This window comes from Orcinus orca, chromosome 13 (genome assembly GCF_937001465.1).
Source record: "Orcinus orca chromosome 13, mOrcOrc1.1, whole genome shotgun sequence".
In the NCBI taxonomy this organism is placed as follows: Eukaryota; Metazoa; Chordata; class Mammalia; order Artiodactyla; family Delphinidae; genus Orcinus; species Orcinus orca.
In genome coordinates, this window is record NC_064571.1 from 73,422,723 (window position 1) to 73,436,797 (window position 14,075).

The following is a 14,075-nucleotide window of genomic DNA, read 5'->3' on the forward strand; positions in this document are numbered from 1 at the left end:
GGTCCACTCAGCTTTTTGTGGTATTGTTATACATGTTACGTTTATACATTTTACAAACCTAGCAATACATTATTAAAGTTACTTATATAATTCTCTGTTATTTAAAAAAGTTGAGAGAAGAAAGTCAATCAAGTGCATGCTTATAGCTTTTGGATAGTAACTTTTTATTTTATTATTCTGGTTCTCTTCATTTGTTCTTGTGCATTTGAGTTATCATCTGGAATCATTTCTTTAGCCCAATACTTACACTGTTGCTTCTGCCTACCTCATTTGTGCTATTTTCAGATATATTACATTTTTATATATTAGGCTTACCCCCCCACCACACAGAATACCACCACACACATACAGACATACACACACACACAGGGTAAATAAGAAACTTGGAAACAGGCATTTTCCTGATGGAGAGAAAGAAGTAGGAAAGAGGTTTTATATCAGAATTGCAAAGATTGACTAGGTAGTTATTGCAACAGTCTTCTTGAAGTTTTGGGAGACATTAAAAACTGATGCAGGATGAAATGAAGGGACTTCTATTAATCAGGAGAAGGAATATTAGACAGGTTAAAGATCTTAATGAGAGTTGGGGAAAATCTGGCTTTGCTATTGTGGTTGGTGGGAATTGCAGTAAAATAGGGATGCACAGGCTGTGGACCATCCTTGAAAGCCAGTTTGAGTTTGAAGTAAATTAATCTACAATGATTCCATTTTGTATGATTTCCATAGGTATCATAGAGATGTCATCAGGTATATTAATAATGAAGCATTTATTGTTATTTTTCCTCGAGGATGATTTTAGCTTGATACATTACCTATTCATTCCATAGTAGCTCTGATTGTAAACTATTTCTTTGCTTATTTCATCAAAAATACTTTATACATTTTATAAGAAATTCAAACAGGATATAAGTTTTTTTTTTTTTTTTTTCAGGATATAAGTCTTAAGTGGAAAGCGGAAATGCTTGTCTCTCTGTAAACCAATATATTATTTTCTTTAGTGTCTGGACTGTTTTCTGATTATTTGGGAAAGGGGAAATAAGAAGAGAAAAAGATAAACTTTCTTTTCTAATAAGAGTTCAATGTTATTTATCAATCAGTGATAGACATTCCCTAAATTTGGATGCAAATTCAATTTGTTGCTTGATGCCTTTATGAACTACCCTATTTAAAAAATTACAGCCTCCCTCTCTTCCTCCTCCTGTTTTTCTTTTTTATCTGTAGAACTTACCATGTTTTTACTTCATCAGATATAAATGGCATGAGTATAGGGATCTTAATAAATATTTGCCAAATGAATGAGTGACTGTGTATATTTTCTACTGAGCTAATAGTAGATATGATGCTCAGAATGTGTTTTTAAAAGCCCTTTGCTGCTGTAATGATTTTAAGGATTTTACTCTTTAAATAGGAGAAAGAAGCATGCCATTCATAGTAGTGACACAACTTCTTCTGATGAAGAACGCTTTGAAAGAAGGAAATCAAAGAGCATGGCAAGAGCAAGAAATAGGTTAGTACAGTTTTACTTGTTATTTCCATGATAGAAAAAAGGAATAACAGTTTAAACTTTTTGAATGTGATTCTTACCTGTACTAGCATTTTGCTAACAGTGACACTTAACACATATTTTAGTCTAGAGTAATACACCGACTTGGTATTTACTTAGTAATTTTTAGAGTAGAAATCTAACCTTGGGAAACTTCCCACAAATTACTTGCTTTGTAAGTACTCAATAAAATAGTGTGTGGGAAGGTAAAGAAAGAGCCAGTGGAAGAGGCCAGCCTCTTGGACAGTCTTTTTCAGTACCTCTCCTCTAATCCAAATCCACTTAATGAGGTTGATTTCAGATGCTTATAATGATTATAGCACTCAAGAGTAAGTAGAATTATTTCCGGAGCCCTTGGGTTTTGTTGGAAAACTTGTTTTAGCTCTGGTGATCTTTGCTTAACTAGAGTAAATGACTCATTGCTACATGGCTCACTAAAATCTTGAGAATTTTCAGTGGATGAGAGAATCCGTATTTTGTCTAGTAAGTTACTAAAGCATCAAATTATAATTTATTCTTTAAAATTTAAGTTAATTTTCTAGCTTATATTTATAATACTAAAGGTACATTTTATTTAGAAATTTTACGTTTAGGAAAGCATTTCTATAATTTGGCATTATATATCTATTGTAGAAATACCAAGTTTTCAGTTAGCTGGTCTTGGAAACAAGTTTGGGTTGGTGTAGATTGTATGCTAAAAAGAGTTCCACATGTGGATGATGGAAAGAAAATGTAAGAGAAAAATCTAAGTTTAAATAAAAGAATTTAATGCCTCTTTAATCTGAACTATTCTGTTACCTGCTTTGGAAATAGATTTTTAAAGTAAGTTAGGATTCAGAAATGTCAGTGAAAGTACATTCATTGTAGAAGCTGTACTTTTTTTAGGCTATTTATGTCATCTTTTGGTGTTTATGCAATGTTAAAAGAGGAAGTAGATTATATTTTCTTAGGGGTAATTACATTAATATCATATAGGATTTTAAGTAGCTAAAAATGTATTTTAAGGTAGTCACACAAATGATAATGCTTAGTTTTCAAAATAGGGTCTAAAATTGGTTTCCCTTGAATAAAACAGAGGGAAATTTATTTCTTCAATCATGTAAACTGAGTAGACATACCCACATAATATCTGAGGATAAATTTAAATGTTATAATAAAGCTTGAGTTCATTTAATGCCATATATTATAGTATTTATAGTAGGTCTTTTTATTTTATGCTTATATAATGTGGAACATCAGGTTTGTTAAGTTTTCTAATTTAGACTAGATTGGGCTTTTTGGACAAAGAGATTCATGATCTTATTTGCTTTCTCTAGTGAATAAATTTATTTCTGGCCTGTTGAAAAGAATTTAGGAAAAGTAGTTTAAAAATATGAAATCTCTTGTCATTTTCTGGGTTATGAGAAAAGGGAGGAAGATGAAAATGTGTCAACAAAGATTTAAACTTGCTTATGACATTAAGAATATGAAACTTTAATGCTGTCTACTTGAATGTTTATGAATTTCAGATGTTTGCCTATGAACTTAAGAGCAGAAGATTTAGCTAGTGGTATTCTCCGAGAACGTGTCAAAGTGGGTGCAAGCTTGGCTGATGTTGATCCAATGAACATTGATAAATCAGTAAGTTTTGTAAATGTTTTTCTATAAATAGTTTTTTTTTTTTAAAGGTCATTACTTGTTTCTAACACAACACACAATAAAAGTAGAAGATCACCATTGTTAGTGGGGTTTTTTTTGGTGGTTGTTGTTCTTTTGTCGCGCGGCATGCGAGATCTTAGTTCCCCAACCAGGGATTGAACCTGTGCCTCCTGCAGTGGAAGCACAGAGTCCTAACCACTGGACCTGCAGGGAATTCCCCAAAGTATAGTTTTTTGAACTCTGTTTAACTTTATATATGAACTTTATGTTTAAACTTCAGTTCCTGCTGAAGGCATATATTTTGGAATCATAAGATTATCTCATAAATTAAAAAGAAATCTATAAACGGTTAAAATTATTTTGTAATAAACTTTTCCACTTCTTTCCAAGGTGCGATTTGATAGCATAGGTGGATTGAGCCATCATATTCATGCACTAAAGGAAATGGTAGTATTCCCACTTTTATATCCAGAAATTTTTGAAAAATTTAAAATTCAGCCTCCAAGGTGAGTAATGTCCTAGATGTTTATTATTTTTATTACTGTTAATTTATCAAATTTCAATTAGTAGGTGATTATAAATCTAAATATTATTTATAAATATTTCATATGTATTTATTTGATGTGTTCTAGCAATGAGAATTAGGAATGAAATTTTATTATTTAGGGCTCAAAAGCTGTGGTACTAAGTGTGTTCTTGAAGTTTATATTTCAGCATTTAAGAGTCAGACACAGGATGAGATTCTTTACACAGGCCTTGAATTTACAAGTGGATCGCCTAAGTGGATTTTCCTTAATTTGGTCTCCTAATAGCATTCAGTTTGATACGGTATACTGGTTAGTCTTTGAAAGCACAGTTTCAGCGAAGTGTTGCTTTGACTCATTGATGTGGTATTTTTGAAATGGTAAGCTTGATAGTTTATTTTTATGATCAGATTGTGTTTGATCATGAGGTGGTTAGCTAGTTAACTATTAGTAAAGGCTGAGAAATTATGTCAAAGGAAATTGGGCAGAATAAAATATTTTGAAGATGTGCATACAGACTTAAACTGTGAAATATCCCTTTTTATTTCTAATTTATTATTCATGTGTTTCTAATTTATTATTCATGTGTTTAAGGATGCAGAAAATCTTGTTAAAGAGTCATCTTCTGTTTGAGTGGGTTAAGAGTTGGCCTGTAATTCTGCAGTGGCTTTTAGAAATCATAGTAGCAATTTATTTACTTCTTATATGATATAACTTGAATTTTAAAAATAATTGTTATTTTTTTCAAAGCCATTAAAGTAGTATAGCCTTGGGAGAAACTTTAAAAAATGGAGTTATAAACAAAAAGTATTATAAGCAGAAAGTAATCCTACTCCTTAGGGATGAACAGCTTTCTTTTATATATGTATGCATATAATAAGTTTATATTTTGCCTGTATTATGTACATTTAAACATTTAATATAAATGAGATTATTCAATAATACCCTTATGTAACTTTATTTTTCACTTTACACCTTTCCATATCCATAAATAATGTGTGTATTATTCTTTTTGACATCATACTCATGTTTAAATTACAGATGTAGTGGTGTATTTATCTGTCCCTTGTTAATAGATAGCATTTAGGTTTTTAAAAAAATCTATCTTTTTCACTTTCTTTTGATTATTTCTACATGATATAATCTAAAATGTGAAATTTCTGGGTCATAGGGAAAGTACCTTTAAAATTTTGATGTAGCTTGCCAAATTACTCTCTACTCTGATTGAACTATTTCTTGTGTACCAAAGCTTGGTTCTTTGAGAACATCCTTGAGGACTTTCAACAAAGTGAAACTTTTGTATGTATATTACAAAAAGCTATATCAGTGTCTAATAATAATAAAATATACATTAGTACAAAATTATATGGGAGGTGCATGCTTTTGTATTGGTTGTTAGTGCTGGTGGTAACATTTATCTACTTTTATTGATTCTTTATTCCTCTAGGGGCTGTTTGTTTTATGGCCCTCCTGGCACAGGTAAAACCTTGGTTGCCAGAGCGTTAGCTAATGAGTGCAGTCAAGGAGACAAAAAGGTGGCTTTTTTTATGCGAAAAGGAGCAGACTGTCTAAGTAAGTGGGTTGGCGAATCTGAGCGGCAACTTAGGCTTCTTTTTGATCAGGTAAGTGAAGTCAGGTAATATGAGAATATCTTCTTTAGAATACTTAACACGTTTGGTCTATAAATACAAACTGTTCATGACGAGTCATATTTTCCAATCAATTCCAGTCAATTTCCAATGTTAAATTTAGGATCAGTAATCTGAATTTGTATGCCTTAGAGGTATTTAATAGCAATTTCACTAGTACTAATTTAAGATGATTCACAAAATATTTACTGAGGTGGCTACTAGGCATATAATACCATGTTAAGTGCTTTTGAGAACCCTGGATATAACATATATATCACTAGATTATAATCTAACTGAGGAAGTAGAACAAGCATAAAAAGTTAAATATCTGTGCAAGAAATCTCAGGAAGCAGTATATTCTTTATTTTCATAAGTTGTAAATATGGTATTAGAAGAACTCAGTATTAAGCGAATGCTTTTAAAAGGCAGAGTAAGGTAAGTGAATAATATCATGTAGGCTGTCTTTACTATTTATATATAACAGTAACTTTAAAAATATCATTTCCCAATACTTACAAAAATTGGTCCTGATATAAATTTACTTTTAATTGTTTGAACTACTGAAGGAAGTCATTCATACTTGGTAATGCAACTTATATTTTGTTATGTCTAAGGAAATTCACATGACATTTAAAAAAATGCTTTCAGCAAGCATTTGTTGAAGACCCATTACTGAGTTGATGTGTATCAAAGTCCTTTGTAATTGGTAAAGCACTTCAAATATTTTTAGTTATATTAGTATTAAAAACTGCTGTGTTCTAGGTAACGGGGGCTCTAGAAAGAGGAATAAAATAAAATTCCTAGCCTCAAGGTGCTCAATGTCCATTGGGAAGTCAAACATATGCAGTCTTCATGTTTAAAGAGAATTTAATAATAATTGGAAAATAATATAAAATAACATTGGTGGATTAGGGAAGAGTTAGCTTGGGAATGCTGGCAAATTGTCCATGACTTAATTTTAAATTTTTGACAGACTTATTCCTTTTGCCACTTCCTACTGGGGTAGGAATGTCTCTTGGTTTCATTCAAAACCATAGCATTAATCTGCTTTTTAAATCTATATTTACTTTGTTTCATAGATTTCTTTGTGGGTAAGAGTATTTGAAATGTTTGCTTTCTTTTTAAAAAAACTGCTCATAGTCATTTTTGTCTTTTTAAATGTGAAGAGTCTACATTCCTAAATTAAGTATATGATCTATTCACTAAATGAGATGAAGGAGGTACAGTCGGCCTTCCATATCTGCTGGTTCCACATCCACAGATTCAGGCAACAGTTTCGTCTCCAGTTGGTTGAATCCACAGATGTGGAATCCATGGATATGTAGGGCTGACTGTGCTACGCTATTTTATACAAGGGACTTGAGCATCCTTGTATTTTGGTATCTGCAGGGAGTCCTGGAACCAGTCTACCATGGATACTGAGGGATGACTGTACAATATATTGGCTAAGAGTTTGGCCTTTGGTGTCAGAAAAGTGTTAGTTTATCTTTAGCTTTACTGTTAAGTATGTAACTTTAAGTAAATGAAAGCATCTGATCCTTATTTGCATCCTCTATAAAATGGGGGAAATAATACCTATCTAACTGGACTACTGTGAGTTTTTACCGAAAGGAAGTGTATACAGTTGACCCTTGAACAATACAGGGGTTAGGGGCACCAACCTCTGCGCATTTGAAAATCCGTGTATAACTTTTGACTCCCCGCAAACTTAACTACTAATAGCCTACTGTTGATAGGAAGCCTTACCAATAACATAAACAGCACGCATGTTTTGTATTGTGTTTATATACTGTATTCTTACAATAAAGTAAGCTAGAGAGAAGAAAATGTTATTAAGAAAATCATAAAAGATTTACAGTACTGTACTGTATTTATCACAACCAAAATTTTATGTTGCCTGAATACAAGATGAATTCTCTCTCAACCTACATCAATATTGTCTTACATGATACAAAACACTGTAGATGTTATATATATTACTAACACTAGACATCAAGAATGAAAACATAATATGAAAAAGAAATTCATATTTATTACAGGTATAATGATTCATGCATTGATAGCAAAGAAGCAGCAGTATGATTGTTTCATGGTAGCCTAGCCTATACACTAGTGAATGAATTGTTATAAAATTTTTATGGCATACACAAATTACAGTCATATTCATAATACAGTAATGGAAACATTGTTATATTAGGGAAAAAACTCTTACCTGTGATGATTGGCTGATATGCAGCTTCTCCAATTACGAGAGAGGGGCATGTTGTATAGTAATATAGTTCTTTGAAAGCAAAGGTGTAAAACTGTAAGAAAATGAACACATTATTAATTTTTTATTAAATATCACTCCCTATGTAAGGATATGCTGGCCGTTTCAGTACAAGTCTTGCACACAATAGTCTACACAATGAATACTTTAAGTGGTAATTATGACAAAAATGTCTCATACAGTTCTTGCTGTACAGTTATTAGATTTTCACATGAAGACACTGGCACACATACATAATAGAAAGTTTATTAACTGTACAGAATGATGATTGTTTACTATTCATTAAATGGAAGTGGATTATCATAAAGGTCTTCATCTTTGTCATCTTCATGTTGAGCTGGCTGAGGCGGAGGAGAAGAGGAGGGGTTGGACTTGCTGTCTCAGGGGTGGCAGAGGTGCAAGAGGTGGAGGAGATGCAAGGCACGGCAGGAGAGACAGGCACACTTGGTGTAACTTTATGAAAATACATCATAATTTCTGCTTGACTTTTTTGCTTTTTCATTTCTCTAAAAATGTTTCTGTATGGTACCAATCCTTCTTCCACCGTTTGCTCTAGTCTCAGTGCCCATGTCATAGACATGTGGTAAAAGCAGTCAAAAGCAGTTTTGAGTAATCGGAAGTTTTCTGCCAGATTGTCTAAGGTCAATTTGTTTTCTGGCACTGCTTCTTCTACATCTTCTTTCTCATTGCCTTACACTAGTTCGGAAGCACTCATATCCATCTTCTGGATATTTCATCTTCTGTCAGTGCCTCTGGTGTTATGTCTTTTAGCTCTTGAGTTTCTCCAAGATTCATATCTTGAGGCCCTTCATGCCCCACCTTTTTTTTTGGCCATATCTACAATCTCTTTTTTGATTTACTTAATTGGCTCTATCATAAATCCTGTAAAGTCACCCACAGCATCGGGACACAGTTTTCTCCAGCAGGAATTTATTGTTTTGGGCTTGGTGACTTTCATGGCTTTTTCTAACAATAATGGAGAGAAATGGTGTAACCCTTCCAGACATTCATGATGTTCTCTCTATTGGGGCTCTCTTCCATAGTGTTGACAATCCTTTCCATAGTGTCCTGTCTATAATGAGGCTTAAAAGTCCTTATGAACCCCTGATCTAGAGGCTGAATTAGAGTTGTTATGTTTGGGGACAAGTAGACCACTTCAGCATCTTTGGTATTGAACTCATCGAGTTCTGGGTGGCCAGGGGCATTGTCCAATATCAAAAGAACTTTAAAAGTGGTTCTCTTACTGGAAAGGTGCTTCCTCACTTCAGGGATGAAGCATAGATGGAAACAATCCAGAAAAAGAGTTCTCATTGTCCAGGCTTGCTTGTACAACCAAAAGATTGGCAGCTGGTGTTTATCTTTTCCCTTCAAGACTCTAGAGTTAGCAGCTTTATAGATAAAGGCAGTCCTGATCATAAACCCGATTGCATTTGCCCAAAACAGTAGAGTTAGCTTATCCCTTCCAGCCTTAAATCCTGGTGCTCATTTCTCTTCTTTACTAATAAATGTGAATAGGGCACTATTGTGTGCATTAAAAACCTGTTCAGGCAGATACCCTTTCTCATCAACGGTTTTCTTAATTGTGTCTGGGAACTTGTTTGCTACCTCTTGGTCAGCAGACGGTGCTTCTGTTACCTTGACATTTTTTTTTTTTAATTTTTTTAAAAAATGTTTATTTTTTTCAAAGAAAAATAGCAATAGCCAACTGGAAACCTGCTTATTCTTCAGCTCCAATTTTGTTTTCTTTAAATTTAGAAGTGACCTAACTGATTTACTATTTTAAACAAACCCCAGCACTTCCCTGGTGGTCCAGTGGTAAAGAATCTGCCTTACAGTTCAGGGGACACGGGTTTGATCCCTGGTCAGGGAACTAAGATCCCACATGCCGTGGCCACTAAGCCCCTGCCAGAGCCCGTGTGCCTCAGCTAGAGAGCCTGCGTGCCGCAAACTACAGAACCCACGCGCTTTGGAACCTGCACGCCACAACTACAGAGCCCATGAGCCCTGGAGCCTATGTGCCACAGCTAGAGAGAGAAAAACCCGCACGCCGCAACTATAGAGAAGTCCGTGTGCTGCAATGAAGAACCCCCGTGCCGCAACAAAAGGTCCCACGTGCCTCAGCGAAGATCTCCCGCATGCCGCAACTAAGACCCAGACGCAGCCAAAAATAAAATAAATAAATAATAAATGTTTAAAAACAAACAAACCCTCCCTTTCCCCTTTACATGTTTACCATCTACTTATGCTGAATCCTTCCAAGGAGATTGCTCCAGCATATATCTCCAGGTCCTTGCTTTGCTTATTTTACCAAAAAATGCAAAACACAGTTCCATCCTGCATCTGAAGGGCTCCAATCGTCAAAAATAGGAAACACGAATGCCTTTTGGTTGGGGCAGGAATTCACTCCTATGTTCCCGGTAATATGATCCAGCTCCATAAATCCTTGTAATTTATCCTCCCTAACCTATGCACATACCTCTATCTAAAATTATTTGCTGGCATTAATTTCTACAGGTTTAGATTTTTCATCTTCCTTTTGCTTTAAGTTTTCGTAGAATGACCTTGCTTTTTCTTGAATTATATTAGAGTCTACAGGAATACTTTTCTTATATCCTGCATCCACATAAAAGCTGCATTTTCAATATGAGATAAAAAGGTATTTTGCAAAAAGTTCAAGGTTTAACACCTGTTGGTGTAGCTGCAACAAGAGCTTCAGGGATTTCCTTTTCTTCTTTTTTTTAAAATACCCCTTACGCTGGATTCATTTATCTTGAAATGGCTGCAACTGCAGCTGCAGACCTAAATCTACGATACATATCAAGCAATTCAGCTTTTTCTTGTAATGTCATGCCTTTTCTTTGCTTCTTGGGGGCACTTCCAGCATCAACAGTGGCACTTTGTATAGGTCCCATGGTGTTATTTAAAGTTTACTGTATTGCAGTAAACACAAAGAAAAATATGCAACATCACTTTAAGTAAAAAAAGATCACTTTTTACTGTGATATGTAATTTACTGGAGAGAGGAACTGTTCACGAGGAGAAGATTAGCATCACACGGCATTTTAAGCGGATATTTGCAACACTTGAGTTCAGCGCAATAGCAACAGGAGGTGGCTATGAAATTATTACAGTAGTACAGTATGTACCACAGTTAATATTATGCAGTTATGATTTAATACTGCATCTTTGTTTACATTTCTCTCGACTGTAAATGGAGCAGGTACAGTGTTTATTCATATAAGTTTTGATAAATTTTAACTTTTTATGATAGATTTGTGTATATTTTATGGTAGTAAATGATAAAATAGACTAGTATCTACGTATATTTTATACACCCATGACATACTGTGTTCTTAATTTCTTCACTATTTCTAGGCTACCCAGTTCATCTGTGAGTTTTTTCAAATTGACATAAATCTCCCCCAAAATATTTTCAATATATTTATTGAAAGAAATCCACGTATACAAAGGTCAGCTGTAAAGTGCTTATCACATTAACTGGTGTTAAATACACTGTACTTCCTTTTTGCAATTGTGTGAGGCCATAGTTCTAAAAAAGAGCTGTGTTTCATGTATGTAAAAGTAATGATTAAATCTTTACTCTTCTTCTCTTATTATGTAATTCTAGCCTTATAAAGTTTTTATTTTCAAAAGGGGCAAAGTTTTGTGGTTGAATTGTCTTTCATTTAAAGTTATTAGAGGGACTTCCCTGGTGGTGCAGTGGCTAAGAATCCACCTGGCAATGCAGGGGACATGGGTTTGAGCCGTGGTCCGGGAAGATCCCACATGCCGCGGAGCAACGGAGCCCGTGAGCCACAACTACTGAGCCCGTGTGCCGCAACTACTGAAGCCTGCTTGCCTAGAGCCCGTGCTCTGTCCACAACAAGAGAAGCCACCACAGTGAGAAGCCCGTGCACCACAGTGAAGAATAGCCCCTGCTCGCCACAACTAGAGAAAGCCCGTGCGCAGCAACAAAGACCCAATGCAGCCAAAAATAAATAAATAAATTAAAAAAAATAAAATTATTAGAGAACACTGGAAGTTTAATGAACATTGTTATCAGTAAGGGAGAAATGAAAAATTGTATCCATTCTTTAATAAGCTGACCTTCCTGTGAACTAAGAATTAGCTTTAAGTAATTTTGAAATGAAAATAAACTCTATTAATTTGAGTAAATTATATAACAGTTTTCATTTGTAATTAAAATTTACTTACCTTAAATCAAGTTCCTACATAGATCTGTGATTTATTGAGAAAAATGACACTGTGAAAGTACCGGAAGAAAACTCAGGAGAATTTTGTTTCTAATCTCAGAGTAGGGAAGGTCTAACTATGGAAGAAAAGAATCCACTATATAAAACCTTTTTTTTACATTCTGCGTGGCAACAATATAGTAAGCAAAACCAAAAGATGATACCCTTTGAAGAAAAATATTTTCATTTCCTTTCATAGAGAGAGTCTAATTTTTAAGTAAATATAGCTCCTAGAAATCAGTAAGCAGAAGACCAATGATCCAATAGAAAAATTGGCAAAGGATATGAACAGAACTTGTGTAGAAAAAGCAATATTAATGGCTCTTTTAAGATATGAAAAATGCTCATCTTCCTTGATAATAGAAATAAAAATTAGAATGAAAATGAGGTAACATCCTTTATCTTAAAACGTTAGTCAAGAACAAGAAGTTTGATAATAAATTGTTGGTGAGCAGTCTTAAATATTTCTGGTGAGAAGTGTAAATTGATACATCAATGGAAGATAATTTGCAAGTATCTAAATTAGGAATGACACATGCCTTTTGAACCATAAGTTCCACTTTTATAATTTTTTATATTGATATGTTTATATTCATGTGAAATGTTAAATGTACACAGATGTTTGTTCAAGCATTATTGATAATAGGAAAAGATTGAAAACAGCTTAAATGTCCATGAGTAGGGGACTCGTTTAATTACGGCACATCCATATAGTGCGGCATTTTGTAGCTGTTAAAAAAGTATGAAGCAGATCTTTATGTACTTACATGTAAGCTAATTAAAATATATCAATAACATAAAATAGGCTGTGTTATACAATAAAAGCAATATGTATAGTGTGTTTAAATGTGTTTAAAAATACATGTTTGTTTATGTGTATAAATGACATGTATGGAAGAATAAACAAACTGAAAACAGTAGTTGTCTACTGGGTGGAGACCTTGTGGTTAGAGTCTGGGGTGATAAGGAGCTTTCCGTTTTCCTGTATAATCTTTCTTACCTGCTGTATGTTGTACCATTTGCTTATATTACCTATTAAGAAAATACAGTAATTAAATTAAAAATGAAAACTAATACAATAAATAATGTTTGTTTTCTTTTTATACTAGGCATATTTGATGAGACCGTCTATAATATTTTTTGATGAAATAGATGGATTAGCTCCAGTTCGCTCTAGCAGGCAAGATCAGATCCACAGGTAATTTTTCCTAATCTGATAATGTTGAATTCTTTTCATTTGTTGACATAGTATTTAGATTTAGCCCTTGGATAAGTGCTATGAGGCTTATAAGATGTGACCTCTGTCCTTGAGGAAGACTTCTTTCATTAGCACAGGGGTCAGCAAACCAGGACCCATGAGCCAAATCTTCTCCCTGTTTTTGTAAATGAAGTTTCATTGGAACACAGCCATATTCATTGCTTTTTGCGTTATATATATCTCCTTTTGCACTACAAGAGCAGAGATGAGGGAGAGATTGTGAGAGGAAGATCATATGACTTGCAAAGCCTTAACACATTTACTTTCTGGCCCTTTACAGAAAAAGATGCCTAATCCTGATATAGCATAATGTTTCTGAAATTTATCCACGTCACATACACTAATATTTTGTTCTTTTTAATTTCTGAGTAGTAGTCCTTGGGCAGCGTGTGTGTCTCTGTGTGTATGTGTATGTCTGTATGTGTACCACAATTTGTTTAATTCCTCTGATAGAGATTTGGTTTGCTTCTATATTTGGCTATTATGATAATGCTGCTGTGAACATTTGCATACACATTTTCATGGGACCATATGTTTTCATTTCTGTTGGGTAAATACCTTAGAGAGAAATGGCTGAATCCTATGTTAAATGTTTGTTTAAATTGATACTACTTTCCAAAGTGGTTTAACATTTTATGTTTTTAACTGTAATGTATCAGGATTTGGGATGCTTCTCATTCTTGCCAGCATTTCGTATTTTTACTCTCTAACTGTTGCTATTCTAATGAGTGTGTAGTAGTGGATTAATTTTCATTTTTCTGATGACTAATAATATTGAGCATCTTTGCATGCACTTATTGCTCATTTACATATTTTCTTTTGTGAAATGTCTGTTATATTATTTTACCCTTTAAAAATAAAGAAATCATATTGTATGTCTCATTGTAGTGTAAGATTTTTTTTATGTGCTCTTAAAACAAGCCCTTTGTCAGATCTATGTTTTGAAAAGTTTTCTACTA

General features: G+C 33.9%; 1 protein-coding gene across 3 annotated transcripts in view; it reads left to right on the forward strand.

Annotated features, from left to right (window-relative positions):
• ATAD2B (ATPase family AAA domain containing 2B) overlaps window positions 1-14,075 on the forward strand; it is a 169,841-nt gene that overhangs the window by 60,627 nt on the left and 95,139 nt on the right. For all 3 annotated transcript variants that reach the window (XM_049696353.1, XM_004268079.3, XM_004268080.3), the window contains exons 9-13: window positions 1,409-1,507; window positions 3,052-3,163; window positions 3,572-3,687; window positions 5,153-5,327; window positions 12,968-13,056. In XM_049696353.1, the coding sequence (XP_049552310.1) occupies window positions 1,409-1,507; window positions 3,052-3,163; window positions 3,572-3,687; window positions 5,153-5,327; window positions 12,968-13,056 (591 nt within the window). The remainder of the gene's footprint in view (window positions 1-1,408; window positions 1,508-3,051; window positions 3,164-3,571; window positions 3,688-5,152; window positions 5,328-12,967; window positions 13,057-14,075) is intronic.